This window comes from Vidua chalybeata, chromosome 5, assembly GCF_026979565.1.
Source record: "Vidua chalybeata isolate OUT-0048 chromosome 5, bVidCha1 merged haplotype, whole genome shotgun sequence".
NCBI lineage: Eukaryota > Metazoa > Chordata > Aves > Passeriformes > Viduidae > Vidua > Vidua chalybeata.
Genome location: NC_071534.1, coordinates 7404847 through 7428622, shown reverse-complemented (window position 1 = coordinate 7428622; position 23776 = coordinate 7404847). Strand labels below are relative to the sequence as shown.

Genomic DNA, 23776 nt, shown 5'->3' with positions numbered 1-23776 from the left:
AAAAGCATCCTCTTGCTATAACTATTTCCTTGTGAAACACCTTCCTGCTCTCTCATCATAGCTGCTCATACAATACTACCACATTATGTCATACCATCAGCCTCCAAAAATGGGAAGGTTTGCCTTTTCCCACCTCCTTTCTCTGCTTCCCTTTGTGTGAACAAACACCCTCCACCCCACCCCATTTCAGTCACCAGACTGCTGTTGCTCACACTGAATGCTGATACCTATTCTGTGCTGTTTTCCAGCAGTGAGAAGCTGAGGTGGATCTCTGCTTTGGCTCCTCCGCGGGGAGAACCGGACCTCCTGGAATGCCCTGGTGAGACTGCTCCCCTGCTGCAGCAATGGGGGCGGGCTGGCTCGCAGGAGTCACAGGCACTGTGAGGTGGGACACCCCAGAAGGATTCCAAGGCAGAATACTTGGGGTTTTGTAGATAAAGAACATACTCATGGGTTTTCCCTCAATGCTGGGTGCTGCCAGTTATTTTACATGTTTTAACACTTTGTTTTAGATGAGGACCTGCAGTGTCCCTTCCAGTTCTCTGCTTTTTATTTGGGCAGCTCCTTACTCTTCACCTCCTTGGGAGCTGATGCCCACAGGTTTACTGTTGCTTTCCAATATATCAATGTGATCTTTCCTCCCCTTCAGATGCACCTCAGGTTCAGTGCATAAAGACTTACAAGGCTCGGGAAAATGATGAGCTGGCTTTGGAGAAGGCAGATATCATCATGGTTATGCAGTACAGCAATGATGGTGAGCAGAACGAACAGTGCCTGTCTTAAACTATAGGATTGAGAGGACAGAGGGATTCTTCATCTTCTTCAGGATGCTTTATTTGGAAGCTGAAAGGGGATCTTTTCCTTTGTTCTTAGGGTCTTTTTGGAGGGGGCTTTTTATGGGAAACAGTGAAAAAAATATATGACTTTTGCCTCATGTTGTGCTTTTCCCCACACCACAGGGTGGATAGAAGGAGTAAAACTCTCAGACCGGGAGAGAGGCTGGTTCCCCTCAGAACACGTGGAAAACATCTCCAGCAAACACGTGCGGCAGAAGAACCTGAAGGAGGAACAACGGGTGAAGAATGCCAAGCAGCAGGTTTTCTGCAAGAAATAAGACTCTGTTTGGACCTGTACAGTCTCCCTGCCATGGGGATACCATGGCTTTTCTATCGTGCCTCAGAAGAAATGCCTCTGTGAAGAGCATAATACACAGCACTTTGACAGGACCAGGTGCTTTTTGCCAAAGAAAGCGGGAATTCAATCAGGAAAAGCTTCCTCTGTGTCAGCAGGACTACGGCAGCAAGAGGAGGGATAAAGATTGCATGTATTGCTTGCTTTGTGGTAGTAGGGAGGGACTTAAATAGGACAGATGTCTCGGGTCTGGACTTCGGAAAGCATATTCCTGGTTTTGCCACTGACAAGTTGCAGGACCTTATGCAAGTCACTTCAGAGTTCTGCCTCAGTTTTGCCATCTGCAAAATGGGGGTAAACTTACCTACCTCACTGCATGTTGTGAGGCTAAATTCACTAGTATTAGCAGCCCTGAGAGCGTCAAGTTCCAGAGAAGGAAGGTGCTAAGTGCAAAGCACAACAGAGCTGAGGAGAATATTCCATTTGAATATCCTCTGGATACCTTCATGGCATTTGATCTCCATAGTGTAATTTCCATTTAGGGCAGTTTATGTAATAGATCATGCAAGTCTACTGGGGTTTAGATAGGCAAATATTTCATTGTACCCAAATGCTGTTAAGAGTCCTTGACAGCATTACAAAATCTGTTGGAATTATGCAGAGTTTTCAGAAGCCGCTGTGATGATTTCCCTCACGTAAGAGGTATCATGCTAAGGACTTTGCTTCACAAAGGTCACATCTCTTCTGATCAAGCATCCCACCAAGCCATCTGAACTGACCTTTTTTTTTTTTACTCTGCCTCCCCCTGGAAGATCAGTGACTTTGACAAAGTTTTATATTTCATGTTGGTACACGCCCCATACAGAATAACCAGGACTAGGCACATGCAATGAAGTGGCACTTTACTGCTGCTCTTACTCTGATTGCTGATGTGGTATTGCATGCACCATTTTGCACACTTACGGAGAACACTGAGATATTTAGCCACTGTAGATAAAGTCAAAATATGCAGCAGGGTCTTTGTTCTTTTTAAGGACTCTCTGGTTTTAAGTCCAGTTTACATGCATTTGTGCAAAACCTGTCTGTTTGAGGATATGCCTTCAACTGTAAAATACTGTTTCTGTGTTAAAGTGTTCAGCTCAGTCAATGCAAGATCAAGTTTAAGAATCAATACACCAAAGAAAGCCACGTGTAGCCTCTTGCATTTAATATATTTGAAGAATTAGTTACCTGTGTATTTCCAGCTTTCTGTCTTTGTAACATTCTGCCTTTAAATCCCACTTACATTGTATCTAGAATAGCTTATTATGGCCTATTTATATCAATAATTTTAGCTGGATTAAAAGAAAAAAGTTGCTTTTAGTCCTAATAAACTCATGCACTTCTCCAGTTAAAAAGCTTTCTGCTTGCCTTGCTACTTAGGTTTTCCTATTGAAAGTAAGTAATTTAATTTACTGAATATACATGCAGTATTTTTTTGCTATAATTTTCCTTTCTAAGTGACTGTTAAGTACAAAGAGTTCTCTTTAGCAGAGGCAGTGAGGAAAGCTGGGTTTATCCAGCCTTAAGGTTCTTCAGTATTATCCCCAGCCTTAGAGAGCTGATGCTGCAGCTCTTCCACAGTGGTGTTAGTCATCCGTAACTGAAGGTAAGCTGAAGGGATGAACTACAGAAAATGGGAGTCCAGCCCACTAGAGCAGAAAGACAGGACCCACTCATTCAACTTTTAATCTATGGTCAGACAACAACCTGCTAACACTTCCCCCCGCCCCCCCCAAGAAGGACTGGAGCTGGTCCTGAGCTAAGAGCCAAAGCAGAGCTCTACTTCAGACTCACACAAGAAGGGTTATAATCCTCCACAAGACCCAAATTATCCAGATATCCCAAATGCCTGCTTGTCCTAAGCTGCCATGAATTTAAGCAGTTCCAAGTCCCCAGGATTGTCAGTGTCTCAGGTGGGACACAGAATGATGCCATGCATGTCTGTGTAAGGTCATCTCACACAGACAGTTGAGGCATCCCACATCCACTTCAGCTTCTTCCAGGAGGAGCCAGCCGTACATATCCCCATTCTAAATTAGAAGTCATCTTGTTCAACACCTCAGGTTGAGAGTTCTTTACTCTTTCAACTTCTGCTCTTGAAAGCAAGCAGGTGGATTGTTCATTAGAGCCTCCTGTACAGAATTTGGCATATATTCATGGCTAATTATGCTTAGCATAATTAAGCATTAATATATGCTTAATTCCGTATGTTGTTAAAATTCCACTTGACATAGGAAACTTCAAGGGTACTGTTGTCATGACTGACAGCACTTCTATACTTTTTAACTAGTTGGATCAAAGGTTAACTTGTCCCTGTCACAGGTACAGCCTTTATTTCCTCAAGTCAGGCCTTTGTATGTTGAGGAGCATTTAAAGGTCAGCTTACACTTCTAAGAACAAGTGCTTATACCCCGGGTTACTTTGATTTCTTACATTTCAGGCATGTCTCAACTTCTCACTATTTAGTTAAACTTTTAGCCCCAGCACCATCCTGCCATCAAAATCCACAAACAAATCTACACTGAAGTGCTTTTTGAAATTGATTGACATATCTTTGATTTGTACAAACTTAAAACTAGTACAATATCCCTCCCAAATGCACGTTCACAATACAGGAATCAAGTTAGCAAAGCACCTACTGTGTACTCTGACAGTCTTAATTGTGTCACAATTTCTCCCCACATTAGATAATGTGGATTACCTGATTTATCAGAAAATCAATATTAAATAGAAGCATAGGGTATGTCATGCAAATCCCAACACTTTAGTGCTATTTGCAAAGATTCTGTGAGAGGTGCCACTGTATCTTCCCCAGGAACCTGTGGAGACTGATACAAAGTGTATCTGGACAAAAGAATTTCAGGATTTCTGAAAAAAAGAAATAATTAAAGACAACCCTCAGAGGGCAGTTACACTAATTTCTTTTTGTGAAAATGACAGCAATGAAGTACAAGCATGAGCTGCATTTAAAAAGTTTTGCTGAGAAGCTGAGAAGTCAGGGTATGTTTCAAAATCAAATTTTATGTCTGCTGACATTTAGACATGTAGTTTGAAATACATATAAGTATAAAGTAGTTTTATATATATATAAGTGTATATATCTAATGTGGTTTTTTATTTATATATATATATATATATATAAATATACACATATATATATATATATGTGTATATATATATATATAAATAAATATACACATATATGTATGGCACAAAAAAAACCCCAAAAACTCCTAGTGCTGGAGACCTGTGTTGGTCCCTGCTCAAGGAAAATAAATGAAAGCGTTCTCCACAGTTATTATTTTCACAAAAAAGGTGATATTAGGACCAGAGTTCTGTAAATAAACACAGCCTTGCTCAGAAACAACTTTTAAAGCAGATAGTGATTTTTGCATTTGCATTTTTTTCTAATATTGAAGAGGTCCCATGACCCTCCAAGATGTTGTGTCTTGTCAGCTGAATCCTGTTAACAAATTAAATGCCATTTTAGCCCCAACTTCTTGCAGCTGATAGCTGAACCCGGTGCACTGTTAGACCAATTATACTGGCTCCAAAATGTTGGCACAGGTCTTTCAGCTTACACTTGTTTAACCTGATGAAATGACTCTTGGTGGAAGCATGTGCAGAAGCAAGGCCTTAGAAGCCGAAAGTGGACCTTGAAATAAAGACAGGAATTTTGAATCCAGAGGAGATCAGTGCTGTGCCAGCAACACGACAATGAGCTAATATACAGGAGGAGGATGAAGGATGTTCTGTTTTGGTGCATCAGAACACAAGTCTCATTCTTCATGCAAGCACTGACTGGTGCTGTTCTCTTAGGAGCTTTCTTTTTACTAAAAATTGTTAAGCATTGAAAGGACACAAATTACAGCACCCAAAAGTCAGGAAGCGCCATTTTATTCCTTGCAGCCCCCGCTGCTGAACACATAAAACAAATGTCTTCCTGCCAGGCCACAGGAAAAGAGCAGAATCACAGAATTCTTAGGGCTGGGAGGCATCTCTAGAGATGGTCTAGTCAGGGCAGGTGACAAAGGAACATGTCCAGATGAGTTTGGAATATCCCCAGAGAAGGAAACTCCATTCCCTCCCAGGCAGCTGTTCTAGTGCTCTGCCATTCTCTACGGAATAAAGGTCTTCCTCACGTTGAGATTAAACTTTTTGCGGTTTAGCTCATGGCTATTGCTCCTTGTCCTGTTGCTGGCCACAACTGAAAAGAGTCTGGCACCATCCTCATGCTACCCATTAAAGATTATTTATATGGATTACAAGATCCCCTCTCAGTCGTCTGCAGCCAGAACAGTCTCTCCTTGTAACATTCCAGACCCCTCATCATCTTTGTTTCCTTTCACAGGACCCTCTCCAGTAGTAGCTCCTTGTCCTCCTCGTACTGAGGAGCCCAGAACTGGGTCTAGCACTCCTGACAACGAGGTTCCCCTCATCCACGGGTGACCAGCTTTGCAACACCAAAGCGCACACGGCGACATTTCAGCCATCTCCTCACGGGGAGCGTTCTTCCCGATATCCTCACCGAGGCTGGACCATTCCGTGTGGGGGACAGGGGCCCAGCGCGGTTCCTGCGGGTGCAGGGCGGCGTCCCGCGCTGTGCCCAGGTGCCCTTGATGAGGCGGCCGGGGCCGGGCAGGACGGGCCGCCGGGCGGGGCATTAACCGGGCCGGGGCCGAGGGGCTCGCCAAGGAGCCGGCATGGACGGGGCAGACGAGGAGCAGCAGCTGGAGCGGGCGGCCGGAGGGCTTGGAATGGGCTGTGGTAAGGGTGTGGGTGAGGGCAGGGGGGCATGAGTGATGCCGGCTCGCCTTAATGACCGGGGGGAGGCACCCGGCAATGAGGCTAATGAGCAGCCCTGGGGGAGGATAATCGCTCCTCAGCGATGTTATCTGGGCGCTCATTAGCCTTCCACGTCCTGGGCCTCGCGGCTGGGAATGATGGATTCCCCGGCCCTCGTGTCCCCTGCTTGTAAAAGCACCTGGGCAGGGGCAGGGGGTCTTGTCTTTGTGTCGCACCGAGCGGCTCCCGCTGCCTCGGGGTTTCTCACTTGCACCTTCCCCCGCTGTCCAGTTTTCCCCCTCCGTGTGTGGCGGGACCTCGGAGGCTGTTCCTTTTCCCCTGCCATTTGTGTGTTCAGGTGGCTTTGTACCAAATGCCCCAAACAACCCTAAAAACGTTTAGGTTCAAGTGGTTGGCTTTTTTTCCGAGGAACGTCTAAGGAGGTGGCTGTGAGATGGAAAAGGGGGCTTGGCTTGCTGCAAGTGCACTAGGTGTTCCAGAATACCTATTCCTGATGTTCCCACTTGTTAAAATCCCTTCTGCTTAAGGTTCTGTTTTCCTAAAAGTGGGACAAAGTGATGCTCAGTCTGTTCTCTTAATGATGGGAGAAAGGAGTGGTTTCATAACTCCCTTTGTTACCAGGAAGGCCCGTCTTTCTCTCCAAACTTGGTTTTCATTTCAGCTCTTTTCCCTGGCAGTCCCAAATGGTTGTAAGGTCTTTTCTATCTGTTCTAGAAATAAAACACGACAGTTTACTTTCACTTGGAGGACTATTTCTGTAAAGAATATTAAACTCCCAGGTGTCCATTTATTCTACAGATACAAGGTACCCACATAAGATTTGGACGCTTATTTTGTGGTGTAAACACATACTGGGGTTTGCATAGAAACAAATAAAAGCCCTGCTCAAATAATGTGAAAATACTCTTTTTTTACATAGTGAGTGAGATAAGCTCAGATGCAACCAGGAGGATGGTAGAAAAAGGAATTACATAGACCAGAGATGTCGTCTTCCTCATTCAGTTCTTGACCCTCCCTATCAGGATATTTCATCTCATTTAACTGCAATGGAAACTTGTTGCTGCTTAACAAGATCAAATTGTTATAGCTGCATAGTTGCCTGCTTTTGTTTCTTTCCTCTACAACTAATTTGGTTCTCTTAGTCCTATAAAAAGCCAATTAGATGCTCTCGGAGCAGCCTGCCATCCCCTCATACTTCTGTGAAATTTCTCTTGTCTGCTTGGAATTGTGGGGCTCCTCCTTGATTAACAGTTTTTTTCAGAAAGAGACATTGAGGCAGAAGCAAATCCTTTATTTTGGCATTACATTAATATATATCAAAAGCAGAGCACAGTGAAATGAAATTATTTTTATATTTTTCCCCCAAAAATTAAACTATCTAGTTTCTCTGTTGTCATCTGCTATTGAAATGCTGCCAACAGTCTGCTCAAAATACATGGGTTTGGGTTTATTATTCGACTTCCTATTCTTATGAAACAGTCACTTTTTAAAAAAATGTAGGTAGCAGAAATCACACAGACTCACACATTCTGAACCAATTGGGAGATTTTTGGAACTTTTTATTTAGAAATTTATGTGCCAGCTGGGAAATTATAAGGCTTCTGTATTATTCTGTTGCCTATTTTAATTATTTCTCTTGCTGTGTTCTTTCTGACCTGTCTTCTACTATTTAGTCTGTCTTATTGTAACACAGTTTGTGGTTTTTGTTAAACTTAGTTGGACTTCTGTACCTAATTTTGTCCTTATCCCCCTATTTCACTCCCTATCTTGTAAAAGTGTTACACAGAAATGTGGCTGAAGCTGCAGAGAAATAATTTAAGGCAGTTATTAGAAGTTTGTACAATTAATGGTATTTTGCTTGGCCAACTTTGGTATGATAGAACTCTACAAAAGTAAAAAAGTGATGACGTTTGTCAGGTAATCCCTGCTGACACAGTAGAATTTTGCTTCTGTCTTTCTTTCGCTAATTTTAATAAGATGACAGGATCTTGTCGGGTCATTGATTTTTGTTCTTTTGCTTATTCCAGAGACCTTTATTATCCCTGAGGCTGCTTTCCCACTACTGTATTCGTAATATGCAAGGTTCCCTTTGTTCTGTGTGTCTGGAATGACCCTCTTCTGTAGTTTACAGCTTTTAAAATGAGGCTTTTCTCATCACACATTTGAGTATCTCCATATTGACCATATCAGGTTCTTTGCTGTTGCTTTCCTGGCAGTACCTGTCTTTATTTTGAGCTCTCTGGTTCTTGTCACTGTTGGGTTTTGTTGTGTGGGCTTTTCCTTCCCCCATAACTGAAACTCCCAATCCAGGCACATCCAGCTTAGGCAACGGGCATGTGGCGTGGGGTTTGGGTTTTTTTCCCCCCATTTTTGCCTTGCAGAGTGCCAGGATGAGATGGAGAACATGCTGCTGAATACAGAGCACCTTGTGGTGGATGCTGATGCTGTTGGTGACCACGGTGCAGGGAGCAGTGTGCTGCCTGCATTCCCAGGCACAGTCAGACAAGAAATAGTTGAGGATAACTTGGGACTAGAAGATAGGAATAGCTCTGTAAAGAAGGTGGAAGAAGATGGGGGATGCAGCACCCTGCAGGCAACTGGGTCATCTTCCAAAGGCTCCGTTGTCCTTGATGGCCAGCACGACTTTGCCTCGGCATGTGAGCAACCATCGGATTTCTGCGGCGACACGAAGGTTGGATTAGCACAGGAGCCCACAGGTCAGTCAGGGTCACAAGAGCACTCTGAGACTTACTGCCCTGCTGAGACTGAAACGGAGGCAAAGAAGGAAAATACTAAGCAAGCATCCAGTGGAGTGGCTGGAGCTCCCTGCAGGCAGGAGGAGATCGGCCTGGCCCCTCACCAATCCAAAGGTGCTCCAGCCAGCGCTGCAGCTCAGAATTCCTACAAGAGCTCTTCAGTCCTGGAGTCCAGAGGCACCTGTGATGTGGCCAAGGGAAAAAAATCCTTACCTGTCAAGAAGAAACCCCGCACCTTCTATAGTACAGGTAGATCCCAGGGCACACAGTGACATTGGCAGTGCCAGTGGCACTTGGTGTTCCCTTCCCAGTGCTGATCTGCTCTAACTGGTATTGTACTGCACTCTATACCATTAGGTGTGTGAAGACTTCCACTTATAAAAGTTGCTGAGTGTCTTTCATTTGAAGCATCACTAGCAATGCTCTTTGCTTTTGAAACAGCTGAAGAAGATTTTTGTTGATTTTTGTGGTTTATTTTTTAAAAATCGTTTTTTACTCATGTATTTCTAGTATAGTGAAATGTTCTTTTTTTTTTTTCTGTTTCCCTCTCTTTGTAATTTTTTTTTTTCTTATTTTCTTGTCACATACTTTCCATCTCCCTCTCTTTGGATAATGCATCATTTCTAGAGCAAGTAGAAGAGCTGGAGAAGATGTTCCAGGAAGACCACTATCCTGACAATGAGAAGAGGAGAGAGATTGCAGCTGTGGTTGGTGTGACACCACAGCGTATCCTGGTAATGCCTGCGGGGGGACAGTGCTGCCTGTGGGTTCTGTGCAGAAAAGGGATGGGCAGGGACTGGGACATTGTCAGTGTCCCCATGTCTAGATGGCTTCTTTCCTGAATGCATTCCTTTCTTCCCATTTTTCAGGTCTGGTTTCAGAATCGCAGAGCAAAATGGCGGAAATTGCAGAAGTTGAGTATAAAAGGCAACAGAAAATATCCAGCATCATCAGCTCTGTCAGTCCCCTTTGGATCAGAGGGCTATGGGTAAGGAACTTACTCTGTTTTCTCATTTTTCCAAAATTGATACCTAAGAAATGAAATATTTTCTTTTGCCATTTCCCCTTCACCTTTTAACAGTGAACAGCTGAGCATTGAGTAGGACCTAGGTAGCCTGTAAGATTTCTGGGCAAATTGTGATGGACCCTCTTAAAAGTCCTTTTGATTAACCTGCAACACAGATTAATCAAATTAATTTTGAAATAAAACAATTTAAATTGCTCTGGCTGAAGTCATGTAAAGAGCAAGAGATGAGATGGAAAAGTTTATGGAATCATCTCTTCACTTTTAGTTTCTGTGAATGCATCAGCCAGGTGCTTTGGTTGTCCTTGGGGATTCTTTTAACCCAGTTCTCCCACCACTACTTTCCATTTCCATGGATTTTTCACTTGTTGATGGAAATGCTGCTTGCTTAGATCAGTCTTAGAAAGTCATGGACTTCTTTGAAGAAATCCAAGAGAATGCTGCTTGCTTAGATCAGTCTTAGAAAGTCATGGACTTCTTTGAAGAAATCCAAGAGAATGCTGCTTGCTTAGATCAGTCTTAGAAAGTCATGGACTTCTTTGAAGAAATCCAAGGTAGCACTTTTCATATGTGAGCAGAGGATATTAATAGGGGGAAAGGGAATATGTAAGAGGGTAGATGGTCTTTCAAGGGATGGTGAATGTGTGAGGGGAGAAATCAATCTCCACAGGGATATGTTTGTGGCACTTACGAAGAAAACAGAATGGAAAGAGGAAAAATTAAGTGGAAGAGGAGAAATTAAAGTGGAAGATTGGAGAGCACCTTACTTCATTGCAGTGTTCCTGCTGCCTCTCCTATTCAAGTGACCTGGGGCTGCTTCCTCAAAGAGTTTTGATACAGCATTCCTTGCACTTGTAGATAGCCAGTGCTTTCCTTTTGCACCTGCTGGTGATGTAGGATCTGCCCCTTGTCAGGTAGAGGAGTGCATGACTGGTCATAATGCCCTGCCTTGTCCTCTGTGTCTGCTGCAGGTCACCTCCTCTGCCTGTGCCTCCATTGCCTGATGCTGCTGGAGACCAGCCCGGCGTGCTGGGAGGAGACCCTGGAGCTGGGAACTCCTCCAGCCTGCTCAGCACACACCCTGCATCACCCACCTCTGCCTCAGGTGAGACCCCGACCAGCACGTGTGTCTTGCACAGCTGCAGCATTAGCTGGTGGAGCTGGGAGGTTCCCAAAGGCTTTAGGAAAGGCCATGTCAGAGCCTTATGCCATCAGTGCAAAAAGTGACACCACGTCACTCCACAGGCTGCGAAAGTTGGGGCTGTTCTGCCTGAAGGAGAAAACGTTTTGTGGAGACCTCAGAGGAACCTTCCAGTATTTGAAGGGGCCTACAGGGAAGCTGCAGAGGGACTCTTCATCAGGCACTGTAGTGGTGGGACAAGAGGGAATGGCTTCAAACTGAAAGAGGGGAATTTTAGGTTAGATATTAGGAAGAAATTCTTTCCTGCAAGGGTGGTGAGGCACTGGCACAGAGTAGCTATGGATGCCACATCCCTGGCAGTGTCCAAGGCCAGGTTGGATGGGGCTCTGAGCCACCTGGGCTCAGGTCCTTGGGAAAAAGGTGGAAGGTGTCCATGGCCATGGCAGGGGGGTGGAATGAGGTGGTCCTTAAGGTCTCTTCCAATGATTCTATGATGGTAGGTATGGCAGTTCACTGCTGATTGAGTCTCTACCAGTTATGTACCAGCATGGTGGTGCCTCTGTGCTAGTTCTGGAGACAGAGTTGCAGTCCTTGTTTCTGTCCTAGCACAAGCTGTCAAGGAATTCTGAGTAGAACTTCATAAGGATAACTGAGCAGGGCATTCTTCCATAACAGCTGTTTGTCACTGGTCCTGCTCCTGTGAAGGATATGGGGAGTGTTGTTCTGGTTCTGATGTTCTCCGTGGCAGATACACACTCCCCATATTCTGGTTTAGATGGAAACATTCTGGTTACAGCCTGAGCCAAGTGAGCTGCGTAAGGAAGGTGCACTCTGTGAACTGCTGGTGTTGTAAAGGCTCCATCAGGTACTCCACACCTTAAAACATCCAAAGGGGCTTCCTTGCCTTCTCCAGGCAGGGCAGGTTTCCATTTTGTGCAAGACCTTGAGGGAGTGAGAGTAGCCGAGCTCTGAAGCTGAGGGCTGAATTTAATCACTGTTGCAGTGGAGTTTTAAGTCAGTAGGTTGTGCTGTTCAACCAGTTTTCCACCCGAGCTCTGTTAAAAGATTGATGGCAATGAAAGAGAGAGCATTTGTCTAATTGTTCACTGATGTGTGCAGTTCAAGAGCATTCCCTCGAGTCAGGAGTGCCCCCTAAAGCATTTCCTAGATACGTTTGTGTTTCCAAGTTGGCACAACATGAGAAGATTTCCAAAGTGATGAGGACTCCACCACTTCCTTAGGGATGGATATCCCAAGCAGTAGATGTGCTGACATGTGGTACTGCTGTGCGTGTTTTCCTGCTTCCCAGCATAATTAATTCTTTGGAATTTCATGCCATTATGGCTGTCCTCTCATTGTATTCTAAATATATCAATATTTAGTTGTCAGTATTAAGGCCAGTTCCTGCAACTCATTTTCTAAGAATTACTCAAATTGTTTAATAGTGCTTTTACCTTAAAGGTATTTTGGTATGGTGGAAAGCAACTGTAAGCTTAGAATGCTTCATGTGTTGCTAAAAGAATGTAATTGAGATACTTTCTTTATAACCTAATCTAGTACTTCTGTCATTTAAATTTGCCTGTCATCCTCTCAAGGCAAGGACTCCTTTAGTCAATCCAATGACCTTTTTAACTGTAGTTCAGTCAGTTCCAGTTTTTCCACTTCTTGCAACAGACTAAATATGGTCAAAGTGTTTGAGTAATTCATTGCTTTCAGAGTGATGAAGTGGTGAAGTCTGTTGAGCCCTGTATTTAATTGGATAGAAACCAAGGTTTTGTGAAACAATTTGTTTAAAGGAAACAAACCAAGTATCCTCTGATTTTTATGTCTTAGGAACCTCTCCCAGTTCCTAAAGTACCTCTGCTGACACACGGTTTAGTCAGGAGAGAATATCAGGGAATCACAGAATGATTTGGGTTGAAAGGGACCTTAAATATAATCTCATTGCATCCCTCCTGCCATGGGCAAGGGCACCTTCCACTATCCCAGGTTGCTCAGAACCCCATCCAACCTGGCCTGAAACACTGCCAGGGATGGGGCAGCCACAGCTTCTCTGGGCAACCTGTGCCAGGGCCTCACAGGGAAGAGTTTCCTTCTATTATCCAATCTAAACCTACTCTCTCTCAGCTTGAAGCTATTTGCCCTGATAGATAATGTCTGTCAGAGAAATAGTTTAATTCAGGGACATGATCTTGTCCTCTGCTTGCATTGATCCATTTCTTTCTGGGTGATCTGCACACTGGGATGCAGCTCTCCATGTGGAAAACACAAGCAATTCTTTCTGATAGGAAAGAAAGGTCCCATCTGAATTCTTGGTGCAATGCGTAAGGAAGAAAAAGGGCAAGTGTCCTCTCTGAGAGAAAAGACTGATATTACTTGTAGAGACTCCTTGTAGAAGAGAGATTTGCATGGCACAATCACCTGGAAAGCTCCAGTTGCAGTTTTGCCTTACTAGGTGCAGGATAACACAGCTGTGAGGAATGAAACTCACTTTTTTGTTGTTGTTTACCATTGCAAAGTCAGACTTCTTCTCTTTAAAAATAAAAGCAAAAAATGAAACAGAAGGAAAATGAAAGTCAACGTGACTTGAATCTGTTCAGACAAAAAGCTTGCCTAGAAATAGGGCCACCCATGGACTGCCTGCTTTCTTTATTAGAGTATCTCAGAAAATGAAGGAGACAAAACTTGGATAGGATAAAATCCAAATTAACAGGTGCAAAACAAAAGAGGAAACAGATGAATGAAAAAGGTTATCAATTTACAAGGCAAAACCAATTGCTTAATAGTGTCTCTTGTGGAAACAGTTCATGGATGGTTTCAGCAAAAGCCTCTGATTTCTGCATCGTGGTGCAGTTGGGCCCACAGAGTATGACCTGCTGGAGTGGCTATTCAGGTGCTTTCTTTTTTAATCACTTTAAGCAGGACAAGAAAATTACTTCAGTGCATGAGACCTTTGCAGAGTGTTCAGTGCTGCAATTTCCATTGTTTTTCCTTGCTCTATCCAGCACTTCTGACTGTTGGTATGTGGGTTTGTTTTTTTTTTTTTTTTTTTTTTTTTTTTAATGTCCCACTGTTCTTACCAGTTCTCCAAACAAGCTGATTTAAAATGTCAGTGAGTTGTATTTGAGATGAGTGTTACCTTGCTGGCAGTTATGGCTTCTGATTTGGCAATTATTTGAAGCTTTTCTTGGTCTTCTGAGATTTCTTACTGATACATATGTATCTGTGATTCACTGGCTTATGTTTTCTTTAGAGTTAAGTAAAGTTAGAAAGAAAAGTTCCTTTCTGTGCCTCTGGTTTGTGGGAGGAAATTTTTCTGCCCCACTGGTGCTTTTGCAGGAAATCCTTTGTTTCATGTGTTTGCCTTGCTGAGGACACCTGTCAGGAGCCCAGCCTGTGCAGGTAACTTAAGCAAATAGCAAAGTGATTAAATTCACTGGCAAAGATGGGATTGTAATGGAAATCTTGGGAGCAATTGGATGAAGCTGGATATGGCCTGTCAAAGAACAATAAATAAATTACAAGCTCTAATGACTTCATTTATAGGACTCTGGCTTTCCAACAAATTTTGAACAAATTTCTTCTCTCATAAGTTCAAGACGAGGACGAATCTATCAAAAGCTTTGTGATGGCCCTTGATTCCAGTAAAGGCTGGAAACAGAATAACCATTCTAGAGTTAAGTCAAGTGTAGTGCCAGGACTGGTTCAGAGATCTGAAGGTGTAAATTATTAAATTGCTCTCCAGAAATTCCCAAGGTTGTCTCATGGACTGAGAACCCAGAAGTAACGGAAGCAAGAACTAAAAATCCTACTGTTACATTCCCTTGTTCACTGGAAAGCCTTCTGAGGTTCTCTCTCTCTCTCTACATCAGCATCAGGAAGAGCCAAAGAATTGTACAATGTAAGCATTATGTCAAACCAGGGGTCAGAATACTTCATGGAACAACTCTGGAATCTTCTGTAGATATGTCAGATTCAGCAGATATGATTTCTCTGGGAATTGTTTCTTCTTACTGCATTTGTGACTTTATTTGGAAGACAGTGTCTCTTTGAAAGGACAGAGAAGCAGAGGAGACTTTAGAAAAGGCTGAACCAGCTCTTTGGAGATCGAGGGTGCTGTCTCACAGTCTCAGTGCCTGGGGATCCTCTTGCCATGATCCACAAATTACCTGCACTAAGTGATGCAAATATTTTTAAAAATTTAAATTATTCTTAGTAGGTATGGAAGTGGGTTTAGAAGTGATTTCCTGGGCTGCTTGTGTTCATCCTGAGGAAGAGCAGGGCCATCTGCAGAACAGCTGTCATTACTGAACTGGAGCTTTACCTGGATATTGACTGCTTTTCAGGTAGGTTGTGCCCCCCATGGCTGCTGCTCCATAACGTTTGTGTGAACATTCTGGGGCACAGTGGTCAGGACAAGCAGTGCTAATGAAGGGTTTTAAAAAAATCAAGAGATCTTCAGTTTCATTTCTGGCCAAGCCAAAACCCAGGAATGCAACAGGTACATCCGAGATGCTGCCTGGCATGGATAAATAATGTGTTCAAACAGAAAAAATAAACCACTGAGAAATGCCTGGGTAAGTGAATGCTTTAGTGATGCCATCCTAGATTTTGCTTCAGTTTTCTGACTGAGCCTAAAATCAGGGCTGTTGAAAACTTGAAAAGTTTTCATTGAAACATTTGATTCCTTCTCTCCATGGCTGCAGAGAGTTGGAAAAAAACAGAATGTGGGAAGATGCAGTAGGAGGCACAAAACTGCCCAGCACACTGGGCAATCTGAGAAACAGTACTGCAAGATATTGAAGTGGAAACTCCTCATCAGCTCTCTGGACATGCATTCCAAAGTTCTCTAAAGGCTGCTAATACTTGTTATGGCATCTTTATGTTTGTGTTTAAGGCCTTTGAGTCACACCTGGTGGAGTGCATTTAATCTTACTCTCTATGCCTGCAAAGGTGAAGTGCAGCCACAGACTTTCCCTGAAAGCTTTGCCATGTGTGGGAGAGCTTCACCTGAGCAGCTGGTGATATTTTCTCTTCTCTTCCTCATCCTTGAGCTGGTTCAGCCTAGCTAGACTGGAGAAATTGCAGCTTCCTGCACACATGATGGTTGCATTTGTGAAGAGAGAAACCATTTGCTAATTGCCATAAGAGAGAAGCTCATTTTCTTGCACCATGCCCTAGCTTCCTGAGCTTCGTGTATAATTGTTACTCTGGATCACCAGCATACCTGATTCTGATATTTAATTTCCTCTATTGTGTCTTTCCACAGAGGCTGTTCTGTAGGAAACTGTGCCTCTCTCCTTTTCCAGCAGTGACTGAGGAGACTGAAGATTCTACCAACCAAAAAGTGTTGGTTGCCTTTCCCATCTCCCACCTTCTTTTTCCCAAGTACCTTCAGCTGCCATCTCTACATTTTTAATTTTTGTTTTTGGCATGACTCATCAGAGTGAAGAGTGGATTTGTAAAGGCACAGCTTTGTTTCTTTCAAAGCACAGTTCATTTTTTCTAAAGGATGATCTGTGCAGCACACTCCTCCCAGAGGACAGTAGAAATGGAAGATGACTGGGGGATTGTTCCTGGCTCTTTTCCAAGAAGTACTTTGCCTCATTTGGCTGCCTTCTTGAGAGCTGAATAAAGATAGTATGCAGAGACTGAAATCACAAAGGTAATTTTATTTACCCAATAAACATCCTGTGTTCCAGAGAGCTTGCTACTACTCCCTTTTGCTTCTCAGCTGCAGCGCTGGTACTCATTTACTTTTATTCCCATCAGTAACATCCACTCTTTCACTGGCATTTTGCTTTTCTGTCCTGCTCCTCTTGTCATTCCCTCTGCCTGCTCCTGCAGATTCCCAGTGTTGACAGCACGGTGTGACAGTCTCTGTTTTATTCACAGCCTCCTCGGTGGCAGGAATGGTGGTACCGTGTGAAGCGCAAGCTCAGAGCAAGGCGCTGCCGCAGCTGCACTTCAACTCCAGCGGCGGCGCGGAGTGCTTCCCTAATTTTCCCAGCCCTCCTCCCATCCACAGGGCCAGCCTGGCGCTCAGCCTGGCTTTCGACCCCCACAGCCACATTGGTCCCCTGATGCTGGACATGCCCAGCAGTGAATGCAGCTTGGCCAGCCAGGAAAATGGCTTCAGGGAAGCCTTCCCTTACGGCGTCCAGAATCAAGGGTAGGGGCAGAGTGTCTTTGAGAGATGAAAAAAGCAGCCCCTGGGAGAAGCCTTGGGAGGGTGAATGTGGGACAGGGGATGAGGAATTAGGTGGGAGCGTTAATGAAGAGGGAGAGGCAGATGTGACAATATCCTTTAAAGGGAGTATGAAAAGCTGTATAATGTGCATAATAGGACAGGGTGCCTGCTATGAGACAGGTGATACCTGTACTCGGAGTGCTCTCAGAATTGCATGCCTGTCAAGTGAAAGTGAGGGTGTTCATGGTTTGGGGCTGCTTTGGAGAGTTAGAAGATAATCCCTTACTAATACCCATTGTTCAAGAATCCTGCTGTGAAAGCACTTCGCTGAAGTGGCTTTTGTTGTCATTGTCCTGTGACTGGCATTTGGGAAGAAGGGTTGGCAATAGAACAGTTGTTAATTGGACAGGTTGGTGTAGCTGTTGACCCTCCTTCAATCTCTGGGTTGCCTCTCTCCTTGCTCTCTGCAGCTTCAGTTCACCAGTTTCCTGCCCTTATCCGGAGCAGCTGGAGCCTGCAGACAACCTGGAGACCACCTACTGTCAGTACAGCAGCCAGGGGGGAATCTATCAGCTCTCCCAGTTGTGTCACCAAGGTCACCTGGCCAGCAATATGTTCTCCAGGGACCACCTTCCTCCTCCAACACCCCTGGAATCCCATCCAGCTTTCCCTGACTTACCTGGCAACAGTGGAGCCATAACCTATGGAGCCACACAAGGCTATGTACAAAATCACACAGAGGGACCAGTCATGCCACAGCAGCCAAGTGGCAATTCAGGTAAAGTTCTGAGTTATTTTGGCACCTCGCTCCTCTGGAGTAACTAAATAATACCCTGAAGCATTCAGCATGATCAGTGAGTTCACTGATGACTGTGACAGAAAGAAGGAATGGTCCACATGCCTGCACAAATCTATAGATGTGCCCATTTTTCTCACTTAATTTCCTTGTATGCTTGTTTTTTTTTTTAAAGTACTGAGTAACCCATTTATTTGAATCAAAAGTTACTATTACCCAGACTGCACATGTCAGGAAGAGCATAAAATGTGAATGTGTCAGATAGTGTAGAGGTTTTGGCTGGACTGGAGAAGTAACTTTTGCTTTCCAGGAGTGTCCTGTTGTGTACACGAACATCCCTTCGTTGCATGTGGTGGGAGTCAAGGGTGCAAAGTGGAAAAGGTGCCACAGCAGATGGGATAGTTGGAGGTAGTGAGGAAAAACAGCCTTCACTGTTTGGCTTCTGCAGAAACCAGTTTGAAATCATGTTATGTATCTCAGGGTAGTGCAAAAGAAGAGAGAGACATAACAGAGTATGGACATAGATTCTTCCTCTGACTTGAGTTTGCAACAGCATTGAGATAAAGGCACTCCAGCATAATTTTCTGAAAAAAAAAAAACTCCTAGGTAAAAATGGCATTGTTGATCTCCTTGTTTTGTGTCTGGACTTTGTATTTTGAAGTTATTCAAGCCCAAGTATTATCAAATGACAAACCGTTGCAATTAATTCATTTGGACTGACAGGTTTGTTAAATTAAGGTCACGCTCCAAAAAGCTCCATCCCTTGTCTTAAGACATGAGGGAGGAAAGAGTTTTAGCCCACAGATGCTGCTGCTGCTTTTGTACCAGTTCTGTGGACCTTGTCAGGGAGGGAAGTCTGACGCAGTCTGACTCACATCAGGCTGCAAGCTGGCTCCCGTCCCCACTCTTCAGAGCTGACATTGTTCAGGTTGGCAGCACCCATGCTATCTAACACACTTGGCCCTGCTGCCTGCTCTAGTTCCAAGGTATAATTATTATTTTCTGCGGTTTTTTAGTCTGAAGTGCCAGAAATAATGAGAGGGCTGTGCCCCAGACTGCATGAAATGAAATGTGTTTCTAGCTTGATGCCCAAGTGTGTGTTGCATTCCTTGGGGCATGTTGTATGAGCATCAAGGGGTGTGTAAAGGTGCAAGCTGGTGAAGTTGGAAGGTTGTCGAAGGAACAGAGGCAGAGTTTATATTCTCTTACTCCATACTTTTGTCCAGAACACAGTCAGCAGTGAATGGCTTTTCTGTTATGCAGTGGGGATGACCAAGTTCACAGAATCATAGAATCTTGGAATGGCTTGGTTTGGAAGGGACCTTAAGGCTCATCCAGTTCCAACCCTCTGCTATGGACAGGGACACCTTACACTATCCCAGGTTGCTCAGAGCCCCATCCAACCTGGCCTTGAACACTTCCAGGAATGAGGCAGCCACAACTCCTCTGGGTTCCAGTGCCATACCACCCTCACAAGGGAAGAATTTCTTCCTGAAAAGGTTCCAGGATTCCCAAAGTGCAGGGCTGGAAACCAGTCTACTAGTGCACAACTGTGAGTCTTACATCAGCACATAAGCAAGTGAGCAGCTTAGTTGAATTATGGATATTAATTAACAAAACATGCCTGGTTTATAGCTTTTATAAATGAAAGTGAAGATTAAGTATCCATCTTATGCCTGGCAGAGCTAACTTGGAAAATGGGACTGGAAAAAAAAACAGGGGGATGTCTCTGCTGTCATTACATACCCTCAGGATCAGTGCTGAGTGGCATGGATTTTTTTTAGATTATAACAATGCTATGAACTTTGTAAGCTTTTCTTCCTAAGAACCATGTTTTGGTTAAATACACTGCAGTGTAAAAAGCAAAGTGATCCTTGCTCTGTGTGTGGTGTCTGCTGCATGGTAGTGCTGTGTGTGCACTGAGTAAAGCACAACACACACATCTTGTACATAGACATGCTTCCATTATTTTCATTATTCTTCTTTTCTTGGTGGCTTTTCCCTCAACAGACATCCCTGCCTATCCAGCTGTGCCCTGGAGTGATTTCTGCATGCAGGGAGCTCCTTTCTCCAATCAGTTGCATTCCCAAATGCCTTTTTCTAGCGTGGCAGGAGGGCAGTACTTCACAGAGCCATATCTCCTTCAAGTGGCCAATGGAACAGTACTGGAATCCATGCCACAGACTGGAAAACAAAAGAGAGTGACACCACCAGAGCAAAGTTCCTACCAGAGCTACCAAACAGAGCCAGAGTTGGCAGCACTTGCTGAAAAAGAGGACTTAGAGAGCAGCAGCAAGAAAGGAGAGACTACTGTTGGTAACCAGCTAAATGTTTTCTTGGAGAAGGAGGAGGGGAAAGAGTTCTAAGACAGCAGTAGCTCCCCTGAATGAAGGATAGAAACTGTGGTGTGTATTTTTTTGTGAGCTGCTGCCTGAGACAGTTCCCATGATGCTACACCTTTCCTATGCCTAGCTCTTAGATCCATCTGTTTTTTGAAATGGGGACAGAAAAGTTCTGTGTTTTCTCAAACATCATCTGTTGTGAGCCAGATGGCTACACAGAACTGATTATTTCTAAGACTTCCAGAGGCATGAACACTTCTCTTCAAGGCAAATCTTCACCAAGAAGGGAGAAGGGGAAGGAAGGGTTTTCTGTTTAGATTCTTAGGCTTTTATCTTGGAAACAGAATTACCTTACTCTAGAATTGTTGAAAGGTATCATATGACATAAATATTCTTTGAAAGGGTGTCTTTGTGGGCGGTGCATATCTAATTTTAAGATATAAAACATTTGAAAAATTCAAGGTATTTTGTGTCACATTTTCTTATGAATCTGGGTTTTTTTTCAGAAACTAAAGAAGAAACTAATGACTGATGCTGCACTCTGAGAAAAAAAGGAAGAAGAAAAATTGTATTTTAAATTCTGCAAAACAAAAGTCAAAAAGAGACAAGGATAATATTATTTGCAACAGATGCACTTTTTTGTTTTCTTTTTTTGGTTGTATTTTTTTTCTTGTTACCATGATTTTTTTTTTTTTTTTTTTTGGAAATCTCCTGGCTTTATCCTTCTTAACAAATTCTAATCTTGACCAGCCCTCTGAGAGGAGAGAACTCATGCAGGAACCAGAGTCCCATGGGTGAAAATTCCAGATCATGCAAGTGTCAGAAGGTCTGACTGCTGTCCTGGAATACACAGGAAGATAAACCAGGAGGAATAAGATATATGCAAAACAGGAGGAGAAACTCCAGCAACTGGGACTTCAGACAGCAAAAAAAGTGTCGTTGGAAGTCCACCAGTGATTTGGTGCTAGCCTTGAACTACTTCTAAAAGAACTATTTTTGTTGTAAAACTATAACAATAAACAGCAGCAAGACTGTAACTACAAATGCTGGCAGTGTAACCCTGTCTATTATTAATTGCTTTAGCATCCCATTTGAATTGATCCATTTGAACTTGGCTTGATCCTCTGGGCTCCTGCTTTGCCTGGGAAACAAATGAAATGTGTCTCTAAAATCAGTGGTAAGCAGCAGAGGACTCCAGTGAAGAGATTGTTCATTCTGAGAGCTGCAGTCCCCAGGCACTGTGCTTCCCAGAGGAGCTGTACCCACCTGGATGTGTAGGATGTGTAATATGAGTGCCTAAAATGGATGTCAGGCTCTGTTGTGAGGAAGGACCATTATGTTGTAGGAAGAGGGCCATGCATTTCCTTTGTTACTTGCTGTGTCTAACCCTGAGTCTTTCCACTGGCTTGTAGACACAGACAATGCCCAAATCATTTTTATATTTACTGTGACATGGGTGTCCCTCTTGTACCTTGTGAAATAAGACCTGGTAATGCCTATTGTTTCAGTTCTTCTGCAGTCTGGCCGTGGAGTGTCTGGCAGGAGCTGGATGCTGCAGCTCCTCTCCTTTTTCTTCCTCCTGTAAAACACTGGTTTATGTCTGGCAGTGGCTGAACACTACTGAAAGACTAAGCAGTATAGACAGGAACAGATTTTGAGTCTACAGCTTTGTGTGGCTATTCCAGAATTTCTATTTCTTACAGCACAAGCTAGTTCTTGCCTGTAATAAGCTGAGAATGGTTGGGAATGTGCATTAGTTCACACTTGTTTCACTCATCCTCAGCTGAACAGCCTAAACCAATATTTCCAAGAGGTGTGAATAGGAGTTTTCATTGCAGTTACCAATCTGAAAGCTGTTCCTGGTGACGACAACAAAATTCATCATAGTGAGGAGTGGCTGGGAATCTTGCCTGGATCCCAAACCAGCCCTTCCAGGTTTAGAAGAGGAGGAAAACCAACAAAATGCCAGCTTATTTGGCCCTACCTGCCCCTTCTCCTAGAATGAAGAAGAAAATAATTCAATGAGCTTTTTGAGAAATGCACATTTTCAGAAATAGGGTTTTGGTATGTGGTCTGGTGGCAGTCCCCACCCCAGTTTACATCATCTGTCTACAGCATCCCCAGTCCAAATGTGACACTGAGCACTGAGTTTTATGTGCTGCAATCTCAAAAGGTTTGGGGAGTGAATGAGCACAGTGAAGTTTTTGAAATTGCCAATCCTTTGCGTTTAAGCTTTTGGGTAAAATATAAACTTTTCTGGGAATGGTCTGTTTTATTTCCATGCTCATACATTAAACTTGCCAGGTACAATTGGCTTGGACTTTTGAATGGTGATTTCTTTCCTATCAGGAAGAGGAGGGGAGTACACGGACAGCCAGATTCATCCTCTCTGTGCTCCTGCTGGCTTTGGAACCAAACCAGAGTTAACCACAGGCAGGATTTTTTTCCCAGTGCTGCCTCTGGAAGAGGCAGTGACAGCCCTTGACCATGTGGCAGGTGTCCCACCAAGGTGAAGAGCCTTCCATCCTCCTATGACCCTCCCTATTGCATCTGCAATCCACGCTGTGCTGGCCTCTTGGAATCCCAGCATTCCAGGCTCCTCGTGCTGTTCTCCCTGCTGCAATTTGTAGTGCAATTAGGTATGTGTTGGACAAGACACCATGGGTGCTTTCATTAGCTATTCCCTTTTTATGTTAAGTCTCAAGAAGGCTCATTTTGTTAGGGCGAGCAGGATCAAAATTCCAAATTCCATGGCGGAATTCCATGACTGGAACCTCCTTTGAAGTGTGGAGAATTGTTTTGCCTCTGTATTGTCGTTTGAACTGGAAGTGCCAAGCAGTCAGGATTTTGAAGTGAGTCAGACTTGGTGCAAATAGAGAAAGCTGTGTGTGTTACCAAACTGTTGCTGGGGTTTTTTGAGTTGTTTTTGAGCTGACAGGGCAGATTGTAGATGTATTTCTGTTGGACTCATGAAGTACCGTGGCTGTAAGACTGGAAATGGGAGTGAGGGTACTGTCACAAACTTACTTTCACAGAAGAAAAGCATGGTGAGGTTTTGTCCAGTTGCCCACATTGTGGCTGTTCAGCTGACAGTGCACATATGTGCGTATCTATCCCCTATTTGCATATTTTAGCATAATTAATTTTTAAACTTCTGCCACTTCTAAATAGCTGATATGTAACCAGGTAAATTTGGTATATTAACCTTTTCCTGTGTGCCTTGGCCAGCAAAAAGACACTATTTTCTACAAACAAGTCCTGTTTTATGTGATGAAAGTACATGAACTCATGTGAACTAACTCTTCAGTTTTACAAGAGCAAAAAAGAGAAACCTTTTCTTACAGGCCTCTTAGTTTCTGTAAGATGGGATACAATAGAAAGTATCAGCATTAATTTAGTTCAACAGCAGGAATGATTTTTTGCATTTATTATAAAGATTGCTACAAATCAGATGAGACAATAATCTGTTGTTGGGTGGTAAATCTTGATTTCCCTTCATGCAGCTGTGCTAAGCAGAACACATTAAAACCCCCACAAACCAAACCAAA

At 43.6% G+C, this 23776-nt stretch overlaps 2 protein-coding genes across 4 annotated transcripts in view; both read left to right on the top strand.

The window, feature by feature from the left end:
- Positions 1–2540, top strand: part of ARHGEF5 (Rho guanine nucleotide exchange factor 5) — a 33849-nt gene extending 31309 nt beyond the window's left edge. For all 3 annotated transcript variants that reach the window (XM_053942768.1, XM_053942766.1, XM_053942765.1), the window contains exons 13-15: positions 249–319; positions 650–754; positions 960–2540. In XM_053942768.1, coding sequence (XP_053798743.1) covers positions 249–319; positions 650–754; positions 960–1114 — 331 coding nt within the window. In that variant the 3' untranslated portion in view covers positions 1115–2540. The remainder of the gene's footprint in view (positions 1–248; positions 320–649; positions 755–959) is intronic.
- Positions 2541–4650: 2110 nt separating this feature from the next.
- On the top strand, positions 4651–20307 carry NOBOX (NOBOX oogenesis homeobox). The gene is made up of 8 exons (XM_053943156.1): positions 4651–5940; positions 8361–8984; positions 9363–9469; positions 9605–9723; positions 10731–10864; positions 16796–17072; positions 17561–17868; positions 19897–20307. Exons 1-8 carry the CDS (start codon positions 5877–5879, stop codon positions 20250–20252), a joined length of 1989 nt encoding a protein of 662 aa, XP_053799131.1. The 5' UTR covers positions 4651–5876; the 3' UTR covers positions 20253–20307.
- The last annotated feature ends 3469 nt before the right edge of the window (positions 20308–23776 follow it).